Source organism: Patella vulgata, chromosome 7 (assembly GCF_932274485.2).
Source record: "Patella vulgata chromosome 7, xgPatVulg1.2, whole genome shotgun sequence".
Lineage (NCBI taxonomy): Eukaryota > Metazoa > Mollusca > Gastropoda > Patellidae > Patella > Patella vulgata.
In genome coordinates, this window is record NC_065885.2 from 65,226,899 (window position 1) to 65,252,195 (window position 25,297).

The following is a 25,297-nucleotide window of genomic DNA, read 5'->3' on the forward strand; positions in this document are numbered from 1 at the left end:
GTATGATGTTCCACTAGGAACTCCGAATGTTGTCTGAAGGGAAATTTATAACCTCGCTCTTTCTTATATAGAAAGTAAAGATGCGTCAGCTATTAGGGCGAGACAATTGCTATTTGTGGGTAAGTGTTTTGTATAGGCACATATTTACGTCAACAGTATTCTATTTAATTGTACTGATCTGTGCACCAGATGTCTGAAGGAAAGTAACCCCCTTCTTCCAGAAACGTATACTGACATAACTGCCAGTCAGTTAGTCTAAGAATGTTGAATCTGGCAAAATACTTATTTAGTCCATTTCTCGTTGTCACCCATTAGTTTAATCACTTCAATATATTAAACAGAAAAATCTTTCATAGAACTAAAACAACCCCTATAGTATTACATATATATTTAATTACACAAATATTTCACATTTTAGTATGCTAATATTGTAAATGTTCCGTTTTACCTTTTTCAGGACAAAGGAATTGTAAAGGTAAATAATTATTTACATAAAACATCTGACACCATATATAACGTATGTAATATCATGTTAGCTAGGTGAAATATGCAGGTATTGTGTGTTCTCAAAAAACTTGAGCATTTCAACGACCTATTGTTCTAATCTGTTGTCTAATCTGTCTACAAACATCTATTCGTTATTATTCTAAATAACCCGCTGTAACTAACTTGATGTAATAGTCCAATTGCTAATATATTAAAGTACCATAATGTTCCTAACAATTTTGTAAATTAGATAAGTATGATTTTTCGTACAACCAAAACAAAAAAAAGCATATTAATTCTGTTTCATTAAAGGACAATGTTTGTGCCCAACAATATCTCTCTCTCTAAGTCAGCCTGTAAGGGTCACTCGTGTTTTCCTCTCTATTTTTTTTTGGGGGGGGGGGGGGGGTCTTTATTCTCCGTTTCTATAAATACTGATTAAGCATCTACAGTAGCAAAGATCTCTATGTTAAAATTATATTTGAAATGCGTTTAACCAGTTCTGTCACATATGTGATATTGGCTGACACCAATATTGTCCTTTAAAGGGGGCGTGCCATTATACCCCTTTAAAATCATAATTATTTGTCGAATATAAACATTATTTTAGTTCCAGGTTCCAGTAGTTATATATGCAGTCAATTAGACCTACAAGGAAGTAAATTCAATATATCTGGTTTACAGCCTGGTCAACAGGTTGCCGGTTGTCAGTGTATTCTGGCGTTTAACGATTCGTCCCATGTTAGTGGACCCATAGCTATCAATGTCACAGCAAACTTTCCAATAGGGTGTCAAAATGAAGTACAATTTATACATAATTCAACTACCAAGAGGTACAGCTGTAGTAATTATAGACCTATGTATACTTTTAATGTTGCCGTTCAGGATAAGTAACAGATAAAACTAGTTTCGGGTGAAAGGGCAACTGCATTTCAATTTTGTTTCAGGATTTCCACAGAACCAGGTAAGTAAACTAAATACAATTCAATATTTTGATAGAAATATGGTAATTTGTGATGATTCCTATAAATAGAGAGCTTGTTATAGAGTTAAAATTGTAAGACGTCATATTATTTTTAATGAGTATACTATATGTAATAAAAAGTTGGATCAATTATCCCACAATCGTACAACTGACAACACGTCGTAGAAATACAAAGTTATCTTTTCCCGAAAACTATCTAACGCATATTTTGACAACTCAGTAGTGTTTGATTACCTTTCAATAAAATCTCACTGTTTGGCCGGATATGTGTCTATGGACGTGGTAGATAGTGTGGGTGTGTGGGTCTATGTGTGTGTGTTTCGGCGGGGGTGGTCTATATATAAAATAAATTGTTGAGAGGTAGCATCAGGAAAAAGAGAAAGGTCTCACCTTTCGAAATACACGACATCCATTATTATAGCTACCTAACCTTTTCTCAGTGTCATATATTATACAAGTCACTTGATTAGTTGTGTAAAATATTCTAGTAATATTTTTTTATAATCTGTTACAATAGAATTAAATATGCGCCTTGTCTGTAATAAACCAAATAGTAATGGAATGATACCATCAACTAACACAGAGATTACACCAGATACAACGGTATCAAGTACATCAACTACTTATACTACGAAGATTATGTCAGATACAACGGTATCAAGTACATCAACTACTAATACTACGAAGATTATGTCAGATACAACGGTATTAAGTACATCAACTACTAATACTACGGAGATTATGTCCGATACAACGGTATCAAGTACATCAACTACTAATACTACGGAGATTATGTCAGATACAACGGTATCAAGTACATCAACTACTTATACTACGGAGATTATGTCAGATACAACGGTGTCAAGTACATCAACTACTACTACTACGAAGATTTCGCCGGATACAGCTGTGCCAAGTATTAATGGAATGACACCATCAACCACTACTACGAAGATTACGCCGGATACAGCTGTGCCAAGTATTAATGGAATGAGACCATCAACTACATCCACGGAGATTAAGTCAGATACAGGGGTACCAAAATCAACCCAAACGACCACTGATGAAAGGGTCACTGATCAAAACACAAACGTAACATCTACAGATGAAAATAGTGATATTGTTCAAAGTAAATGTAGGTTTATATTTATATGAAACTGTTATAACTGTATTTCCTTATAACAATCAGGTCCATCGCCTTTCGTCCTTACAAATGTATACTCTTGAAAAAAAGGAGGGGATATTCAAAAACAATACAAAACTGCGGAAATGCACTGCTATTTTTATTAGAGGTAACCAGTGTATGTTAATAACAGGTCAATTGCCTACACATGAACATATACAGTTCATATTGGCGGCTTATCTGACGTCACCATTTCACTCGCAAAGAGATACACCGTCAAAAGTGAAAATGGACGTTTTTGATTTTTGTCTTAATAATGGGTAATTGCTTCACCAATCCTCAGACATTCAGCAATTCGTCGTGGCATGCTACTAATCAACCGTCCAATCGCGATTTTGGGCAATCTGACCCACTCCTCTTGCAGTGCCACGGCCAATTCTTGCAGTGTTGTCGGTTGACGTTGACGTCGACGAACACGTCTCCCGATCAAATTAAACGTAACACACTAAAGCAAAGCTACGCTAAACAGTAAATTGTATTCAAGAACCGATAGGAAAGCAAACATGGATAGATAAACCAGCACGCGACAGTTTTCATCAACCCTTCCTTGAAGTGTCAACTTTGACAATGAACCCCTCCCACGTGTATGACGCTATTGCGTGTCGCATGTGCAGCTCAGTGGTTCTGTTGGGGCGATAAGTTCTTCATCTGTGAACATACTCTCAAAGTATGTCAAGTGTCCATGACTATTTATCATATCACAACCTGCATAGGTATTTGCATTGCAATACCCCCTATTTTCTTTGAAGAGTATATTTGAGTTAATTATGGGGGAGGGGGGGGGGGGCTTCCCTGTTTGAAAACAAGTAGGTGTTAAAATGTGCTCAGATAACATTTAGCCTCGATAAGTAAATCATAAGTTGCGCTTACATTACCACCCCCTCGGGTTAGATCAATCAGCCAAAATATTTTATGTGTTTACAATACAATTGTATATAAATTATATTTTACAGTAGATGTTATTATTGTATATAAATTATATTTTACAGTAGGTGTTATTATTGTATATAAATTACATTTTGCAGTAGATGTTATTATTGGATATAAATTCTATTTTACAGTAGGTGTTATTATTGGTGGATCTATTGGAGGACTAGCTGTAATAATCCTCATCATTATCATAATTGTGTTGTAAGTGTGAATAACTTATTATCTTTAATAAATGAATTCTAGGTCCGGATCGTGCCCCGTTTACAATATTTAACTGTGCCGTTCTAGATCTGAGCGCGATAATTCAACATTTACCCCATTTACAATATATAGCGGTACCGTTGTAGAGTATGTTATATTTCTTGTTTTTCATTATAGTGTAATACGTAAACGGAGAAAAGACAAGTGCCATGAAAGTCCAGAATCTGATACCCATCCTTACCAGAACATTCTAGATAACAGATCAGGGGAAATAACTCACCAGCCTAAACAGAATAATGAATTGGTTAATCAGGAGCATGATCCATATACCAGTATTGATAATGATATAATTAAACCTAGCAAAGGTAACCAAGGGATGGAATATCTAGAAAATGATCTTTATATTAGTTCTGATGATGTCGCTGATCATGTGGTCGTTGATGATAAAGTAAAAGCAAAACTTCCGGTAGTGGCGGAATACGCCCAGGTTAACAAATCTAACACAAACAAAACCACGAATGGGAAATTTAAATTGGGACCAAAGGGGGATAACTATGCTGTTGTTAATAAAGGCGGGAAGATGATCAATAATGATAAACAATTTAAAATAGGACCTAGTGGAGATCAATACGCTGTTGTTATTAAAGGGGGAGAGGAACCTCAAATAATTAAACCACAGTGTGACTGTTTAAACGAATGACATGCTGTGCTGTATATAGTGAAAGCGCCAAGGTAGTAATATACGCCTGTAAAAAATAAATTTTAAGGATTGTCAGCATCTAGAGGGGAGTCAACTATTTTCTATTCTAATAATATTATATAGATTTTTATGACACATAAAACCTAATTTCTAACATTTTATTAGCTAAGTATATATTTCAATTTATTAGTTTATAATTAAATTATGTTTTATTTAAAACGTAAAAATTCATGCATTCTAGCAAAACTACCATGATTAAGTTAAAGCCCTATCTAGGTACGGGGATCACGGTGGCTAAGTGGGTAAGACGCTGGCTCGCTAGCCTGGAGGTCGGGTGTTCGATCCCTGCATTGGAGGATAAAGTTCATCCAGATTTTCCGGCGTGGTTGTCCCTTGTCAGTGATGCAGGACGGAGGACCTGACACGGACAGCTGTCTAGTCGTTCGGATTGGACTAAAAACCGAGGTCCCGTGTACACATTGGTGTTCATGTTAAAGATCCATTGACAGTAGGAATTCGATATAAGAGTAGGCCGCAGTGCCGTTGTCAAGGCAAACATTCGCTCATAGCACACTATATGGCGTAAGCCCGTCTTCATTAGCCTGGTTCGGAGCACAACAGTAGGACGTTAAACCCCATTTCATTTCATTCCATTTCCTATCTGTATGTGGTTTTGGGTTCAGTTACGTCACGATGTGTTTTTGTCTAGAAATAATTAAACACGTCACTACGTCATGAGACGTGTATATATTTTTTACGTTGTCTCGTCGTCCCTATAAAAATACCGTGGTTCAATAATGTTGTAATTACGTTAAATTTTTGTCATCGTGCTGAAAGTTTTAACCTGGAACCTTGCTAAACCAAAATGCTTGATACTCCTACCAAATGTTATGTTGTATATTGAGATTTGCTTATAATTTCTACAGGCGCGGATTTAATGAGATACCCCCAACCCATCATGAGATCCAAGTAAGCGATCCTAAGGTTCACAAAAAACAATAACAAAATCAATAAAATGATTAACAATCATAAATTGACATAAACTTTATGTCAACCGTGAACAAAGCGATAACGATCGGCGAAGAACTATAATAGAGAATACGATCAATGGTCCAGCGAGGCGCTCAGTGTTATAGCCAGTATTGTTGTGACATTCATTGCCGGGTGGGACTGTGGATGGCGCCCTCGATTTTAACAGACCTTTACTCCCCCCCCCCCCGATTCACAGTTTCTAGATCCGCTACAGAATTTCTATAAACTATAATCCTATTTATCATGGTGTGATATGGTTATAATATGCCTATGTTACTGTTAACTATACTCCTACATTATGTACTCATCTCTAATATTAACGTGTTCTTAGGCAACACAAATAAAATAACTTGTTTCTCGGGCACCGCCCGCACGCAAAATTGGTTGCGCGTGCAGTCTATTTATTAGTCTTGATGAAAAAAAATAAATATGTAACGCCCGCCCGCACATCGACAAGCAAGTCGTAAAAAAAATATCCCGCATGTACCTACATCCGCCATACATGTATATCTATTCAAATGTATTAAAACTGATTCAGATGAACATGCTGTTATTTTTATCCGAACAATGGCGAAGTTTGGCAGATTTGCCTTTTTTATTGATATCGAAAGAACCTCCATTTTGTATCACGTGATATTAATTACCTCCCCTGATAAACTAGAATTTGATTCGTGTTAAAAGTCATTGGCGACAATATTTCGATCATTCGATCGTAATCGGCTCATTATTGCCGGCTTCAGTCGGTCCTTGTTTGGAAAATCCTATTGATAAAATAATGAACCGTAGAACAGGTTAATTAATTATAGCTAAGAATACGATACGATGACGATAGTCGTCATAATGCATACCTTAGAATCTGGGTCATTATTAGCACATTTACGGTAGTTTCGATAATCCGGAAAATAATAATTGGATTACCGATTTGATGGTTTTACTGACCAGTTGTTAGTTAGATTTAAATAGTCATTCAATATAAACACCGGATAGAACACCGAATATCCTGAGAAACACACCGAATATCCCAAGAAACAGTATTTCCGGCAATCTCCAATACCGATGACACGGTGTGACATGCATTGGTTGGAATTCGGTAAATAATTATAAATAAACCGGCGATACTAGATTTAGTTTTAAATACTGTTTACCATGATTATTATTTATGATACACCTGGTGAAAGAGGCTTAGTTTTTAAAAATATTGTTGTCTTTATGGAGGGCTATTACATAGTCGTATGGAATTTTATTTTAAACCAATTTCAATTATGTGAATTAAATATGGAAAATTATTTTCCTTTCAGTCAGTGTTCAGTCTCAGTGTTTTAGTAGACTTGATTTTGGGTTTATGTTTTAAGTATGTACAATAAAGTTGAATATAACGGAAAGCAAAAACGTAAACTAGTAATGACTTTCTCATTTAAAAAAAAAAAAAAAGAAAGACCGCCCTCCCGCCCCAACAATTTTCAGCAATAGCCAAATTTTATTTTGCACCATCAATGAGTAAAAAAAAAAAAAGAAACCGCCCTCCCTCCCTACAGTTTCAGCTGTCAGTTGCCCGAGAAACAAGACATTTATTTTGTGTGGCCTTATGTTGCTGTATATAAAGCTATATCTATCATGGCGTCTTTGTTATTATTTTGTAAGTTAAATATTCCATGGTTTAATTCACGCTTTACGAGATACCTCACGATTCTTTACAATTGAAATTGTGCACCAGGTAAGATTAAACCAAGGCCTGGCTGATTGTATTCATTGATATTAAATCAACTGAAAATACAAAAGAAAAAGGAAAATCTGCAAATTGAAAAGAATTGTTGACAAAAGAACAAAATTACAATCATGCATAATAAAGCGACGTACATATTTATAGAAACACCCAATATGTAATTATAAAACATATCATCTTTTAGTTTTAAATATGCATTATGTAAAAGCTAGCTAGCGTCTTACTCACTGAACCACAGCGGTCCCCATGTGCAGGCGAAATAACCTTGCTATGTGCTTTAATTAAAGTTCTCTGAGCGTGATATGGACAATAGAGGAATCCACGTAAAGTTGAATTTCTAGTACAAATAGCAATCCAATATATTTTAATTCCGTTTAGTATTTACAAAGATACGATGAAACTATAAATTCTGTTGATATATGCTACCCCTTATGTAAATGGTTCATTTCAATTTGTCTATCGTCTCGCTTCACTTTCTCGGTGGAATCTGTCGACAAAAAAAAGTCCAGATATCTTCCAATTTGCAGTTACGGTAGATTGATCAACAATGTGAAGTTTGTTTACTGTTGAATAACGTCATTATATTGTAACGACCGCTGCACCTAAAGTTGATCGCGATGGGTCTGGCTTTAATCTGATGTATTTTGGGTACCTATTTGCGTGGATTAAGCTGTGGGAAATTTGATATAATCCAGAAAATACAAATCGCACATCGTTTACCTTAATAATGCAAAATAATAATGTTAAAACAGTATTTTAAAATGTCTTCTTTATCGGTTGGTTTGTCATGGTACAAGCGTACACCGAATTTACTAAAAACAAAACAGGGTGGGAGTAAATTAACTTGGAAAGGTTAGGAGTTATAGGGACAAACATTAAAGGGACAAATCGTCTTCTGCCGTTTGTCTCATCACTACTAGAAATAGACATAGAATTAAACAAATTGTGATCAAAGAGGTAATACCCCTTTACATTATAGAACCGCAATTCTTATACACTAATGGTGTAATATTACGAATGGCGTCGTTTATTACTAGTTCTTCGGGTGGAACGTATACAGGTAACATATACAGGTTGGTGTGAACGTAAAAGAACCCTTGATAGGTAGGTGGAATTTGATGTATGAGTAGGTCATAGCGCCGCTGTAATTTTAAAATATGCCACAAAGCACACTGTATGGCGTATGCCCGTCTTCATTAGCCCCGTCGGTTTCATTTTTAATTATAGGATCACTACTCGCCTATATTAGGATTCTGTGAAATGATATTTTTATTACACGTTAATAATAGGTGCCGGCGTACCGTACCACACACAAACAACTACACAGGACACAATATGAAATTTTCGATATATTCCCTTTACATTATCTAGTTTTTAACTATTATAGCATGAACTGTCAACCCTTTATCTGCATCGTACATAATGCATCTTTAAGGAAAAAGTTAACCAAGATGTTTTTGCCAGTATATATACACCGTCACATTACAACATTTATATTGTTATTCTTTAAGTAGCATTTAGTAACTGGGCAGATAAATACACTATAAACATACTTATAGAAAACAGCTACTGATTTATTTAGGCGACAGTCTGTAGGGATACAGACTTCACTCAAAAAGGAGAATATTAATTAAGTCAAGAAAGGTGTATCTAGAATAACACATTATGTAAACAGAATTACAGTTACGACATACTTTTACCTGACCAGGAAGTTTTACCAGTCAAAAACATTCATATTGTTGATCAAGATAAGATTGAAGAAGACAGATCTACAACTAGAGATTTATTTTGTCTATGAAACGTTGTTAAAACAAATTGATTACTACAAACAGTTAATCTGGTGATATAGATGTAGTTTAAAATATTTACCTATAGGAGGAACAGAAATATGATTCCATCAGATTTACTAATACTGATATTAGCTAGTATATCGGTAGTAGGTAAGTTAATTTCTTATGGCTGTCTTAAAATACAATCAATCTGTTATTACTCATTTGTCAAATCTGACCGTTTTCATTAGCAGAAAAGTAGGACGTTAAATTTACATAATCTGACAATAATTCATCCGACCTGGAGATACAAATAATTATATTTTACACGATAGCGGCCAAATTTCAACACGCTGTTTAAGTTAATTGTTTTCAAGGATTACCGACGATAATTAATGCGAGAGTTATGCCCATTGATCACTTTGAAAAATCTTGTGGGCGCTCTTGAGGGCAAAGTTAATTTTTAATTGACATTAAATTTGTACGCAGTGTCTATGGTCATGCGACAAAGACGCATATTGCTTGTGGACGCCCTCGAGGCTTAATTGATACACAGTGTTGAAGGTCATTGATTTTCAACGGTTTCCGACGATAATTTCTGCCAGAGTTATGGACCTTGATCAGTTTGAAAAATATTGTGGACGCTCTGGTGGGAAGAATTTTAGCTAAAATATCAAATTGACTTTGAATTTCTACACATGCGACGATAATTACTGCCGAAGTTATGACCTTTGATCTCTTTGAAAAATCGCGTGGACGCTCTAGAGACTAAATTTATACGCACTGTTTAAGGTCATGAGACGAAGAAGCCTATTGATATTCTTAGATTCAGTGAACGTGGTCTGTCCCATGCAGGAACGTTAAAATAATGATTATTAATTAGTGAATTATTGTGGATTTGGGTAGACTTGTGTTGATTTGGGTAAAACTAATCTCGTCCGGTTTCCTGGCACTCTGGCACTCGATTTCGTGCTTTCTCGACTTCTCACTGCGACAATATAACATGGCCGCAATAGGCTTCCAAAGAGTAGTGATGCTGCTGGATAGCATATTGTCACGGGGTCAAAAGTCACCAGTCAAGTCCGAGAAGAACAGAAGGAGGTAATAATCCTCATTTCAAAGGTCATCATTAAGCTATATTCATCCAAATCTTCAATAACGATTGGACACAATACTAGTTTGATTGTCCAATAACTTGGTTCTAATTTATTTATGAACGAATTAAGTCACAAAGGTCTGTTTTGTCTTTTCAGATAGTTTTAATTGCATTCCAGATGGTAAGAAAATGTTTTTAGAATTAAATTTAAGGATTAAACATGTGATATCCATAACAAAGTCACTCAAACATGAAGTGACCCGATAAGGTGGGCCTGATTGGCTGCATGAAAATATCTTTCAGTGGTGTCAATTTCAACAAATAGTTCGTCAAACAAAGAGGAAAGTTGCTCTCAGTCCAACATAATAATTTGATCCATGTGTTAATACATTATATCAATCAAAGCCTGTCACAATGAGACTATATCATTAACAGAAGGGTTACAGATTATGTTGTAACATAATAACAAAGGCAAATCGATTATTAAAGATGCATTATTCAACAGATAAATCTTTCTCAAATATTATATAAATCATTAATTTACACACATTTATTTACATACCAAGCCCATAACCAACTCTCTAGATCATCGGACAGTTTTGATTTTCAGCAGATTTAAATACGATTGGCACTTAATGATTTAATTTAGAAATGGATAATCGAGTATTGTGTATTACAAAGGTAGCAATGACAATCAAGACTACACTGTTCTGAATTTTCAACATAATCCATGTTCATTGTTTCTCTAAATCTTACATAAGGTATTTATTACAAGTGCATCTGGGGTCTGTTTCATGAAATTTTAACGAAGATAAAATCCAAATTTAAGTAATTTGATTGGATAATATTAGATTGATTTTAGTCATTATTTCCCAATGAAAAAAATTGAAGTATCTACTAAAATTTGGATTTTATCTTTAGTTAAGATTTCGAGAAACAAGGCCCTGGTCAAACTAATGTACATATCAGACTATAAACCCCAGAATGCCTCGTTTGGCATTTTTGTCCAACGTAGCCAAAAAAAATGCCCCGTTTGTCTGGAGTCCCGAAACGTAGTTTTTTTTACATTGCCATGTTTTGGAACAAGGTATTTTGTCCGGAACGGGGCTGGGTATGTTACAGTTTGTTACTCTGTTGTAAACTGTCTAAAATTAGTAAAACTGTTTATCTGGCCAGTGTTACCAACATTCATAATAAATCTTAACGTGACATTTTTAAATTTAGATTACAGTCTATATTATTGGTAAATGGTTATCATTGATGATGAATTATAAAATAAATCTTGATATATTCCACATCAATATGTAATGCTATTTCTATGACATGGCCATTTTATATTTTATATTACAGATCCTTTATCTATATCAGTATGTAGTGATAATTCTATAACTGGTGATATCGTTCACCTATCTGGTGTTACAACAACTGATAATACTACACAATGTTCATGTTCTTTATCTACTGGAACATCAACCAATATTACAATAACCAACCATCGGATACCAGGTGGATGCGGGTATAAATTCCAGTTCTTATATATGACTGGAAGCTGGATATATACATGTTATCAGAGATCAATGATATCAATAAAGACGGACAGCAGTTTTGAGATAAATTTATTATCAGATAAAGAGAATAGCGGTGGATTCGGGGTCTGTCTGGAAATAACATCAGGTAATAATATTATTATTTATTCAGGGGAGAGTACGGGATTTTCATATCTCAGTATATCGATGAGTAGGTGTAGTCATAATTCGCCACCGTCTAAAGCGCGAAAAGCCCACGACGTTTACATTATGAATGTGGACATATTGAAATGGATCGACCATCTGAACCCTTAAGGTGAGCATGGACAGGGTCTAGAAATTTCAGATCTTCTAATTCGACTGCTCTGTATATACGCAAATATACAAATTGTCCTTTATATTAATCATTCTCCTATAATTCTCGAGTTGATTTTTATTTTCAGCATCATCATCATCTCTAAGACTGTCATGTGGTAAATCAAGATGGTCAACAACAAGCTATAAACCTACTGATAGAGAAACATCTTTAACAGAAAGTATAAGTTAGTTGTTAATATTCTATTGTATTTGTTTTTAAACATAATACATGTAATTTGTTCCATTCGTTCACTTCTTGTATGTTTCATCTTATCGCATTCCATCCGAGAACCATTCACAGCCATTAGATTGCATAAAGGCAATGAAATGAGGTTTAACGTCCTACTTTTCTGCACCGAGGGGGTTAATGAAGACGGATATACGCCATACATTACTATGAGGTACATTTTGCCCCGACAGCGGCGTTATGGCCTATTCTTTTTTTCGAATTCCAACCGCCAAAGGTTATTCGTCCAATCCGAAGGACTATACGTTGTCCCTTCCAAGGCCTCCTGTCCTACACCACTGGCAAGGGGAAACCATGCCGGAAAATTGCAATGAACTTTCTCGGCAAACACCTGAATCGAACAAAGGACCTCCGGGTTAGCGAGTCGGGCATCTCTTCCTCACTGAACCACGGCGGCTCACAAAAGCGGGAAATAGTAAACCGCCTACTATCAAACAAACAATTGCCAGAAACAACCAAACAATGTGTCCGGCTTTAGGTTTCTATCCATTTTCCATAGCCAACTTTTGAATGCATAATTGTTTAAATCTTACTTTGAGTATTGGATACTTGATAAAGATAAAAATATTGACACGAATCTATTAATAATAGCACCATCCGGTGATGAATCTAGCCAACCATCATCTGGTAATGAATCTAACCAACCAACATCTGATAGGGGATCTAACCAAACAACATCTGCTAGTGAATCTAACCAACAGACAACGCCAACATCTAAGAATGATAACTCGAGTAAGTCCATCTTTATATCGGAAAGAGACCACCAAAATATATTTCTTCATTACTAAAAGCGGAGTTAGATATAAGTAGCGACGAGATTTGATAACCATTTCTAGAAGATCTGATATCACGTCTTCCTTAAGGAATTAAAATAGCCATCAACGTTGATTTACCATACATTGAGAAGATTTATGGTGATTATCTGACAGTGGTTGTAATCTTTTATTAAAGGAGTTTGTTACCTTCCACTATTTAAACTAGAAGATATATTTTTGAAATAATAAATCGTTATTATATCGAATGATCTTGGAACTTTGGTATTGTTAAAGAAGTTTGTATATAAATTATATAAATGTTTTATATTCCAGTGTCTGCTATAATTGGTGGAGCTGTAGGAGGATTAATTGTGATAATCATCATCATTATTATCATAGTAATCTGGTTAGTATCAACTCTATATATACTCATTGTATCATTACCATGATAACCTGGTTAGTATCAACTCTATATTCCCTGTAATTTATAACATTTTTATTATCATAGTAACTCTATTATAACTTTAATGTATAAGTAAACAGTCGTACGTACTCCAGCTTCGATTGTGACTAACAAGAGTGCGTCTTAAAGTAAATCTATCTGAAGCCGCAACTCACTTCACTTTATTTTGTGTATAGTATAATAAATACACTTTTTATCAATCGAGGCAACTTACTTCAACTTATTTTTTATTAGAGTTTAATACATAAACGTTTTACCTGTCGAGGAAACTGAGTACACTATATTTTGTATAGGCCTAATACAGTTTAATACATAAACGTTTTATGAGTTCGCAAATTTATCAGTCGGGGCAACTCACTTCAACTTATTTTATATTACAGTGTCATACATAAACGGAGAAAAGACAAGAGTTATAAAAGTCCAGAAACTCTAGAGACTGATGCTCATCCTTACCAGAATATTCCAGATAACAGATCAGGGGATATAACTCACCAACCTAAACAGAATAATGAACTGGTTAATCAGGAGAATGATCCATATAACATTATTGATAATGATATAATTAAACCCAGCAACGGTAACCAAGGGGTGGAATATCTAGAAAATGATCTTTATATTAGTTCTGATGATGTCACTAATGACGTTGTGGTTGATGATAAACTAAAACCTAGCAACGGTAACCAAGGAATGGAATATCTAGAAAACAATCTTTATATTAGTTCTGATGATATCACTGATGATGTCACGGATAACGTGGTCGTTAATGATAAACTAAAATCAAAACTTCCGGTTGTGGCGAAATACGCTCAAGTTAACAAATCTAACAGGACCCACGAATTGGAAATTTAAGATGGGACCAAAGGGGGATAAATACACTGTCGTTAATAAAGGCGGGAAGATGATCAATAATGATAAACTTAATGAACAATTTAAAACTGGACCTAGTGGAGATAAATACACTGTTGTTAAAAAAAAGAGGGGAAAATGATCAATAATGATAAAGAATTTAAAATTGGAGATCAATACGCTGCTGTTAATAAAGAGTGGAAGAAGAACAATAATGGTGAAGATAGGGCATAATTTAAAATAGGGCCCAATAGAGATCAATACGCCATGGTCAATAAAGGTGGGGTAAAGCACAAATAATTAACTCGCAGGTTGATGGTTTAAACATTTGAAAAGGAAGTTTAAACATACATTGTGCAAGAGCTAAATCTTACTATTGCAGGTCTTCCTTTAGGCCTGGAATGTTATCTAAATTATTAATTATACATTAATTAACATATCCAGACCATAATCAACTCTCGATGGCATCGCTAGGCTGCGATGTTTATTGGACTAGGTTCCGATTTGCTGTTCGACTTCCATTCATAATTAAATCATGAAATTGATAATCGAGACTATTTTTTTTATCGTACCGACTTTAGTAATGATGATCGAGGCTAGGCCGAAAATCCAATCACTAAAATCTCGGATCATAGTGGATCAATTTGACTGAAATTTTCAGCAAATTCCCTTTATATTATCTAGTTTTTAACTATTATAGTGAGAACTGCCAGATCTTTATCTAATCTCGGATAATGTATCTTTAACGTACACCATCTTGTACATATAGTAAAAATGTGTAGCCATCTGTATACCTTTATGAACATAAAGTGTAAGTACTGTCATCATATTGTGTGTATAATGACATCAAGTATATATTTCCTTTTCTAATTTTATACAGATTTTATGTTTTATTTTATATTTAGATTAACCACATTTAAAACTTGCGTTTCTTACGTTTTATTAGCTTAGTATGTATTTCAAATTATTATTTTATAATTAAAATATGTTTTTGTTTAAAACGCGAAAATTCATGAAAGGAGACCGGTTTTGGTTTCAGTTACATAATGAAGTGTTTTGGTCTAGAGATCTTTCTTCAAAAGCTACAAATTCATACAACGTTATTTAAACACGTCACCACGTCACGAGGCGTGTATATATTTTTACGTGGCTGGATCACCAAATTCTGTGGTTCAATATTGTTATAATTAAGTTAAATGTTTGTGGCCTTGCTGAAAGTTTCAATCTGGTGTCTACCTAATCCGAAATGCTTGGATACCCCACTCCACCCCCATGAATCCAAGAAAGCTCCCCTGAGACCAAGTAAGTGCCCACGAGACCAAGTAAGCGCCCCGAAGGTTCACAAAATACCAATAACAATCATAATATGACAGGGACTGTATGTGAACTTGAAAAAAAACCCTGATTTCCGTCGACGTAACGACAGGGGAACAATTATATAGACAATACGATCTATGTTCTACCAGGACGATCAGTGTTATAGCCAGTATTGTTTTGGCATTCATTGTGGGATGGATTGTGGATGGCGCCCCAAGATTTTGACGCCCCCCCCACCACCGCCCCCAGCTTCTAAATCCGCTAAAGAAATTTTATAAATTATAATTCTATATCATTCTATATCATTGTGTGATATGCCATCTTCATTAAAAGTAGGACGTTAACCCACAGTTCATTTCTTTGTGTGATGTCATTTTATATTTTTACATGTGTCTATATTACTGTTAACTAGACTCTATATTATGTACCTAACTATAATATTAACGTGTTCTCATGTTACTATATATAAAGATATATATATATCTATCTATCATGGTGTCTTTATTGTTATTTGTAAGTCGTTTAATTCACGATTCTTTACAAGTGATATTGGGTAATATGTACGATTAACCTAAGGCCTGGCTGATTGTATTCATTGATATCAAAACGACTGAAAATACAAAAAAAATGAAGATATGCAAAATGAATGAAACTGTTCACAAATGAATAAAATTACAATCATCCATGCATAAACACGACCTTAAAGAGACGTACATATTTATAGAAACACCCAATGTGTAATTATCATACACATCCTCTTTTAGTTTTAAATATGCATTATGTAAAAGCTAGCCAGCGTCTTACTCATTGAACCCCTGCGGTCCCAAGAAATAGGTGATATAACCTTTAGTGAAAGCTTATGAACGTGATATGCAAAATCAGCTCTCGGTGCCATAGGATGCTCTAGATATTCAACGGATTTAAACACGATTGGCGGCTGATGATTTAATTTAAATATAGATAATCGAGACTTTGTTTACTATCGCGACACAGGTAGGAATGACAATCGAGACTCTGCTATTCTCCAAACAGCCCTAACATCGCTCAGAATGAAGTAATTTGACTGAAATATTCAAGGTCTAGTGTTTAACTATTATAGCGAGAACTGTCAGCTCTTTATCAATATCTTACATAGTGCATCTTTAACTATTATAGCGAGATACTGTCTGCTCTTCATCTAGATCTTACATAGTGCATCTTTAAGTAAAGAAAAACTTTTACTTGACCCAGAAGTTTTACACCGTCAACAACATTCATATTGTTGATCAAGAGAAGATTCAAGTTTTGATATTTTACGAATGAGTGGGGATCATAAGTGAGTACATTCATATTACGGGTTATTAAATATTGTATACTGTTATTGACGTGTGAGGGTGCGTGGCCATTAGGCGGGGATCATATTTACTTCTTCAGACAAGTAAGTACATTCATATTACGAGTTATTTTATATTGTATAGTGTTATTGTCGTGTGAGGGGGCGTGGTCATTAGGCCAGTCATGCAGAAAACTAGCAAAGATATGTCTCACGTAAGTTATGTCAACATGGTGATTTTGTTACTGCAACATTCTCCTTTAAAACATTCATGTTTAATTATAATATGTATCATAAAGGTCACTTCGTACTTCTAATAATCCGTCTATTTTGTTTTACAATAAAATAAAATATGAATTTGTAGGTTAGATGAATCAAGGTAAATGTGTCGTATAGTATAACACACACCCACTCAAACACAACAAGATATATATTTTGTTAGAGCCATTCTTTGTGTAGATTTTTTAAACCACAATATAAATTTGTAGGTAGATGAATCAAGGTTTGTGTGGTTTTATGAAAATGAATAAGAAGACAGTAATGTATTCACTTGGTGTGTTTATAATGGTTTTAACTGGACATATGAGGGTTATTCATGGTAAGTACGTCATTGTTATATGAGTTTTATTCAAGGTTAGTACGTCATCGTAATATGAGGGTTATTCACGGTAAGTACGTCATCGTAATATAGGTAATATAAAGTATTAAATTGGATATAAAGTTTTGAATTGGATTGATCTATTATTTTATTTTGAGGAATTTTGTTTCTTCACTAAATATATTATGTTCATATTTGGCTTTAAGATGTCGAACATAAATTCGGCTGTATCTATGTATTTAATTACGCCAATATTGCACATTTTAGTATGTTAATTTTGTTAATGATCACTTTTATCCTTTTCAGGACAAGAAAATTGTGAAGGTAAATAATTATTAACATAAAATATCTGACACCATATATAACGTATGTAATATCATATTAGCTATGTGAAATATGCAGGTATTGTGTGTAACTTGATTATTCAACTTATGAAAAATAAAACCTCAAGAATTACACACTGACTTAAAACTCAAGTCATTTTTTCTGATATCATGAAAATGAAATGGGATTTAACTATCTGCACAAACTGGGCTAATGTAGACGGACATGCGTCATACAGTGTAATATCAGGGATATTTTGCCCGGACAGCGCCATACAGTGTGCTATCAGGGATATGTTGTACGCAGGACCTCAGATTTTCATCACATCCGAACGATTATACTCTGCCCCTTACCAGAAACTCGGCCCTGCATTACAGACACGGGGAACCACGCTGGAAAATCCCGATGAATTCTCTTGGCCAACATCAAGTAGCAACACGGATTCTTCTGGTCAACGCGACTCCCTATGCCAAGAAAAACCCATCTCCAATTGAAACTGTTGTCTAATCTGTCTAAACACATCCAGAATATTCCACTGTAACCAACTTGGTATGGTACACTGTGACATCCCAATAGACTGAGTCATATATCAAAGTATCATTCTGTTTATAGCAATATTGTAAATTAATAAAGGAACATTATTTCAGTTTCATTAAAGGAGAGTGTTTGTGCCCACCAATATCACAGTCTAATTCAGTCTGTAAGGATCACTCGAGTTTTCCTTTTTTGGCGCCACTTTCCGTTTTTGAAATGTTTGTTACGCATCTACAGTATCACAGATGTTAAATTAAAATTATATTCGGAATGTGTTTAACCAATTCGGTTACATATATAATATTGGTAAACACCAATATTCTCCTTTAATGGGGCGTGACTTCATACCTCTTTAAAATGATAATCTATTATTTTAGTTCCAGGTTCCAGTAGTTCTATATGCAGTACATTAGACCTACAAGACAGTAAATTCAATATATCTGGTTTGGAGCCTGGCCAACAGGTTGCCGGTTGTCTGTGTATTCTAACGTTTAACGATTCGTCCTATGTTAGTGGACCAATAACTATCAATGCCACAGCAAATATTCCAGCAGGGTGTCAACATGAGGTATTCTTTATACATAATTCAACTACAATGAGGTACAGCTGTAAGGTTTTTGAACTTATCAATACTTTTAATGTTGCCGTCCAAGATAACTTACAGATGATTCTAGTTTCTGGTGAAAGAGCACATGGTGGATTTCAATTTTGTCTCACGATTTCCACGGAACCAGGTAAGAAATGTAAATAGATTCACGATTTTGATTAAATTATGGTAATTTGTAATAATTGGTATAAATAGAGATCTTGTTACAGAGTTTAATTATAAGATATGATATTAATCAGCACCTCTAATGGGTCAATTATTCTAATATCTTGAGCGAACAATACATTGTACATAAATCACATAGTCCTAGCTGAACTGACGACACATTATATAAATGCACAGATTTCTTATCCCTTAAAACTATAAAACTTGACAACTCTATTGAAAACTTCAATAAAATATCACCGTGTTGGCCAGAAATGTGTCGATGGATATGGTAGATGGGGATCCATATACTAAATAAATTGTTGAGAAGCGGCATCAGGAACTGAGCGATAGAGATATTATCTTTCAAAACACACGACATCCATCATTATAGCTAGTATTACACATGACACTCATTATATTCTATCATTCATCTATGGCAAGGTTTGAGGGCATTTGTGTGGAACTTTTCACCACAAGAGTTCCACAAGATACTGGGTTTCTGAAAATAAATACATTCCACAAGACTTTCGACTTAGAATAATATTCATAGAGTGTTTTGGATCTGTGGTGTTTTTCACCACAAGAGTTCCACAAATTTTGGACTTAGAAAAAAAATCAATTTTTTCAAAAATTTTAGCTCATACCTCCCTATATGCCTGTGTGGTACCACATTCCACAAAATTATTCTAAGTCCAAAATCTTGTGGAATGTAGTACCACACAGGTACAGAGGGGGGGGGGATATAATAATCAGTTGATATTATATATCTTGTGGAACTCTTGTGGTACCAAACAGGCACATAGGGAGGTATGAGAAGAAATTTTTGAAAAAATTGATTTTTTTCTAAGTCCAATATCTTGTGGAACTCTTGTGGTGAAAAACACCACAGACCAAAAACACTTTATCAAAATTATTGTGGAACTCTTGTTGTGAAAAACACCACAGACCACAAACACTGTATCGAAAATTTTGTGGAATGTGGTACCACACAGGCACATGGGGAGGTCTGAGAAGAAATTTTTGAAAACATTGATATTTTTTCTAATATTTTCTAAAGTCGAAATTTTGTGGAATGTAGTACCACACAGGTCCAGAGGGGTGTATGAGAAGAAATTTTTGAAAAAAATGATATTTTTCTAAGTCCAATATCTTGTGGAACTCTTGTGGCGAAAAACACCACAGACCAAAAACACTTTATCAAAATTATTGTGGAATCTTGTGGAATGTGGTACCACACAGGCATATAGGGAAGTCCGAGAAGAAATTTTTGGAAAAAAAAAATGAATTTTTTTTATAAGTTCAATATCTTGTGGAACTCTTCTGGTGAAAAACACCACAGATTTCCCCACATCTTACAAGATGGTAGGATAAACTACTATTGTTCCAGCGAAATAAAAAGAAAATGTTTCATAAATATTTCATTGTCCACTTTTCCAAACGCCCCCAATCCTTGCCATGTCTACTATTATTATTAGTATTATATTCTATCGTTATATTCTATTATTATATTCTGGTACAATAGAATTAAATATGCACCTTGTTTGCAATGAAACAAATACAACTGGGATGTTACCATCAACTACTACCACGGAGATTATGCCAGAAACAACGGTGCCAAATACATCAACTACTACTACGGAGATTATGTCAGATACAACGGTGTCAAATACATCAAACACTACTACAGAGATTATGTCAGATACAACGGAGTCAAGTACATCAACTACTACTACAACTACTACGGAGATTAACCCAGATACGGCTCGGTCAAATATAAATGGAATGACACCATCAATTACTACTACGAAGAGTATACCAGATACAGCGGTGCCAAAATCAACACAGACGACGACTGATCAAAACACAAACTTAACATCTACAGATGAAAATGGTGATATTGTTAAAAGTAAATGTAGGTTTATATTTATAATACTGTTATAACCAAATCCAATGTGACAACATCCTGTGCTTTAAATACAAACGTAGAACAAAAATTGTTCCCAATCAAAATCATAAAAATCAGCTGAAATTTCGAGGTATACATTCAGAATAAACTATTTTCGAATCTTTTTCCCCTTTGAATACAAATGGGTGACAACACCTAATGTTTTAAAATGCAAACTTAGAACAAAAATTGTTTCCTATCAAAATCCTATACTGTCAAAATAGCTGCGGTGCAAGACTATAATACTAGATATAGATCATTGTATTTTCTGACAACTATCAGGTTCATCGCCTGACCTGGTTATGGGAGGTATTACAAAAATCTTTGAGCTACTTCTTGGGAGTTGTTACACTTTTCGTTCTTTGAATCGGATCTGGATGACAGTACTGGTTTAACTTCATATGATACTTTTATTAATTTATAGTTAAAGGCTCCGTAGTTAACTTGTGTTGAGGGAGCCATGGTCCTAGCTTGGCTTGGCCCTTCGGGTGCCAACTCCCAACTAACTTACATGGCCGCTGTCCGACCTTAATTGGGGACCTGTCTGGTCCCATGTGAACGTCTATCAATTAGATCTCTGCTTATAATCCCTGCAGCTGGATATATTGGATCATAGCAGACTAATATGTGCCATCTGGACAACCATGGGTGTCAATAGCCGACGTATGGATATTTTCATGTGTCAAGATGGCATGATAACTTATCCATAACATCTGCAGATCGTGTAACAGCTTTTCATTGTTTGAAAACACGTAGGTGTTAAACTTTGCTCAGATAGCATTTAGACTCGATGTGGAAATCATTAGTTAGACCAGTCAGTCAGCCAGAATATTTTATGTTTTTACAATACAATTGGATATAAATTATATTTTACAGTAGATGTTATTATTAGGTTAAATTATATTTTACAGTAGGTGTTATTATTGGTGGATCTGTTGGAGGACTAGCTGTGATAATCGTCATCATTATAATAATTGTGTGGTAAGTGTAAATATCATATACTTTAATAAATTAATTCTAGGTCCGGACCTGCGTGCCCCGTTTACAATATTTAACGGTACCGTTCTAGAGTATGTATTTATGGGTGGTAAAGAATCAAATAAATTTGATTATATTTGATATATTATATTTCTTGTTTTTCATTATAGTGTAATACGTAAGAATAACTTGCCAGACGGCAACTTACTTCTACGTATTTATATATTACAGGGTAAGACGTAAACGGAGAAAAGACAAGACTAGTGGAGATCAACACGCTGTTGTTAATAAAGGCGGGACGATGGCTAATAACAATAAACGTAATGAACAATTTAAAATAGGGCCTACTGGAGATCAATACGCTGTTTTTAATAAAGGGGGGAAGATGGTCAATAACAATAAACGTAATGAACAATTTAAAATAGGGCCTAGTGATGCTAAATACACTGTTGTCAGTAAAGGGGGAAGAAGAACAATAGTGAAGAAAGGGAACAATTTAAAATAGGGCCTAGTGATGATAAATACACTGTTGTCAGTAAAGGGGGAAGAAGAACAATAGTGAAGAAAGGGAACAATTTAAAATAGGGCCTAGTGATGCTAAATACACTGTTGTCAATAAAGAACAACAATAGTGAAGAAAGGGAACAATTTAAAATAGGACCTAGTGGAGATCAATACGCTGTTTTTAATAAAGAGAAGAACAAGAACTATAATGGTGAAGATGGGTAGATTTAAAGATAGGACCCAGTTGAGATCAGTACGCTGTGGTTAAATAATGGTGGAGGAAACACAAATAATTAACTCGCAGGTTGATTTTTTAAACGTGTAAAAATGAAGTTTAACGAATGTCATCTGTACCTAGTAAAAACGAGTAGGTATTATTATACCCCTGTGAAAGTAACGTTGTGTATAGTGATGTCAAGTATATATTTATTTGTTCTAATGAAATATAGATTTTATGTTTTACTTATACCAAGTTTCTAACATTTTATTAATTTAGTATTTATTTCATTTTATTATTTATATAAAAGTATAAATCGATGCAAGAGAAATTATACTGAATTTCAAAAGAAGACACTAGAACCCCAGTGAGATTCTTTGGGCATGTCAAAAATTACTTTCATAAACCAAATATTTAAGAATTTCTCTATAATGGGATTTTTAACTATTTATTATAACATTTACATCGTTCATTTTGTATGTTCTTAACAATTGTACTATTATAACTGTCAATTACAATATATGTGGAGAGGGCATCGGTAAGTTTTCGTAACTTTTGTCCCAGTCCGTTTGTACTTTATTTATGTTTTAGTACAATAAACTATGTTTAAACTAACTAAAAAAATAACATGGGTCAGTTATGTGATGACGTGTTGTGGTCTAGGGATTATTCTTCAAGGGTTACAAATTCATGCAACGTCATTCAAACACGTCACTACGCCGTGAAACTTGTATGTATATACTGTATTGTTACGTGGTGTCCAGCTAATCGAACATCATTTTATATTGTTGCTGTTGTTCATAGTATTTAACGTCCGCTTCCACCGAAAGCGGACTTTTATTATCTTAGCGCACGCACAGGAGTGTCCAGAATAAACCCACAAGATTGTGAAGGTGTCCCTATCTCCGAGGCACATACGCTTACACCAGGGATCGAAACTACAACCAACCAGCAAGAGGTCGAAGCGCGACACTCTAGGCAACTCGGCCTTTTTATATTGAATATTGAGATATGGTTATAATTGCTATGAACTATAGTCCTATATCATCATTGTGTGATATGTCTGTCTTCATTAAAAGTAGGATGTTAAACAACATTTCATTTATGTCTGTCATGTCATTTTATATTGTATTGTATTTTTACATGTGCATATATTACTGTTAATTCATATTCTCATATTCCTGAAACAATGGCGCGAGAAATCCCTCACTGGTCATTGCTGGATTGACTTCTGATACTTGAGCTTTCGAGGGAGACAGAACTTTCGAGTAACATGACAGAACTTCTTTTAATCTGGGGTCTTCCCTAAAACTTTGGACAGTGATTTATTAAAAACGGCGAAAGCATTGTTCGTCTCCAAGTAGTATTGTTTGCATTGTATGCCGTTTTCAAAGCCTTGTTTGTCACGCAATTAGTTTTTTTCTGCAATATTTTGTGATGCACTGGTTAATTGGGAGAAATAAAATTCGCGAGTCATGACGTGAAGTTATATAAACATATCTGGAGCTCTGTTTAAAGTCGAATGATATTGTTACGCACGTAGGTATTGGTTGTTAATCGGACTATTGACCAGTCATAAATTGGAACAAAAATTTGCTTTCGTTACAGCAGTGTTTAAAATACAGCGAGGAGTATACTGTAAACTATTCGCCTATATTATGTACCTAACTATTATATTTACCGTGTTCTTGTGTTGCTGTATATAAAGCTATATCTATCATGGTGTCTTTATTCTTATTTATAAATCCAATTGTCCAGGGTTTAATTCACGCTTTAAGGGATTCATCCCGATTCTTTACAGCGGAAATTGTGTAATATGTAACATTAACCCACTAAGAAATGGGAGGCTGCTGTTGGTTTTATTATCCATTGTGAACTTCTTTCTTGGATGTTGGTTGTTCCAGTGATTCAGGTGGGGTACAGTATCATCTTCTTTTTGTAACATGACGAAGGTGTTATCTATCTTTCAGAACCAGAAGCGGTTACAGTGCCTCCTTCTGGTGACATCATGTAAATTTCGTAAATCAGCGCTGATAAAGGACTTGCCATCGGTAAACCATGGGTCTGTCCATAATAGTTTTTTCCCCCATGTGAAATATGTGGATTCCAGGAATAATGGTATCAACTTTTAGTGATGTTTCCAGTGGTGTAGAAAGTTGTCGAATACGGGTTTCCAGAACTCTGAAATCAAGGCTTCTTCTCTTGGCACATTAGTGAGTCGACAACACTGTACGGGAGCAATTCATTGGAGTCCTTAATGAAAATATCCTTCCGTATGGAAGATTTTGAAATATCATGACTATGACAAATCCTACAGATTGTATTTTGGTGAAACAGAATGGACGTCAGGAGATGTTAGGGTCGTCAACTAAATCAAACCCCTTCTCCGAGAGTCGCGCTATATAAAACACGTACTAACCAATGGACTAATAGTGAAACGTTTAACGAAAAATGGTGTACGCGGAAGTTGAATTAACTCACCTCTTAAGGGAAGAAGAATGGGTTGGGGAACTAC

General features: G+C 34.8%; 2 protein-coding genes across 7 annotated transcripts in view; both read left to right on the forward strand.

Moving 5' to 3' along the window:
* LOC126828618 (probable serine/threonine-protein kinase mkcB) overlaps positions 1–24,502 on the forward strand; it is a 37,352-nt gene extending 12,850 nt beyond the window's left edge. Inside the window, exons 1-7 of one of the 6 annotated variants that reach the window (XM_056102182.1) lie at positions 16,828–16,931; positions 17,417–17,526; positions 17,833–17,850; positions 18,762–19,118; positions 20,661–21,050; positions 21,995–22,064; positions 22,293–24,502. In XM_056102182.1, coding sequence (XP_055958157.1) covers positions 17,421–17,526; positions 17,833–17,850; positions 18,762–19,118; positions 20,661–21,050; positions 21,995–22,064; positions 22,293–22,566 — 1,215 coding nt within the window. In that variant the 5' untranslated portion in view covers positions 16,828–16,931; positions 17,417–17,420 and the 3' untranslated portion in view covers positions 22,567–24,502. Of the gene's footprint in view, positions 1–16,827; positions 17,034–17,101; positions 17,144–17,416; positions 17,527–17,550; positions 17,597–17,832; positions 17,851–18,761; positions 19,119–20,660; positions 21,051–21,994; positions 22,065–22,292 lie in introns of those variants that run through there. The other 5 variants (XM_050558499.2, XM_056102181.1, XR_008788736.1 and 2 more) reach the window with 5 other exon arrangements.
* On the forward strand, positions 11,461–16,034 carry LOC126828620 (uncharacterized). The gene is made up of 5 exons (XM_050558501.2): positions 11,461–11,779; positions 12,075–12,173; positions 12,827–12,967; positions 13,324–13,396; positions 13,834–16,034. Exons 1-5 carry the CDS (start codon positions 11,644–11,646, stop codon positions 14,300–14,302), a joined length of 918 nt encoding a protein of 305 aa, XP_050414458.2. The 5' UTR covers positions 11,461–11,643; the 3' UTR covers positions 14,303–16,034.
* Positions 24,503–25,297: the final 795 nt, after the last annotated feature.

Excerpts from the sequence above, each read along its gene's own strand:
- LOC126828620 (XM_050558501.2), top strand. The coding sequence starts at position 11,644 with ATGACTGGAAGCTGGATATATACATGTTATCAGAGATCAATGATATCA. Across the intron at positions 11,780-12,074 it reads CTGTCTGGAAATAACATCAG|CATCATCATCATCTCTAAGA; the intron begins GTAATAATATTA and ends TTTTATTTTCAG. Across the intron at positions 12,174-12,826 it reads ATCTTTAACAGAAAGTATAA|CACCATCCGGTGATGAATCT; the intron begins GTTAGTTGTTAA and ends TATTAATAATAG.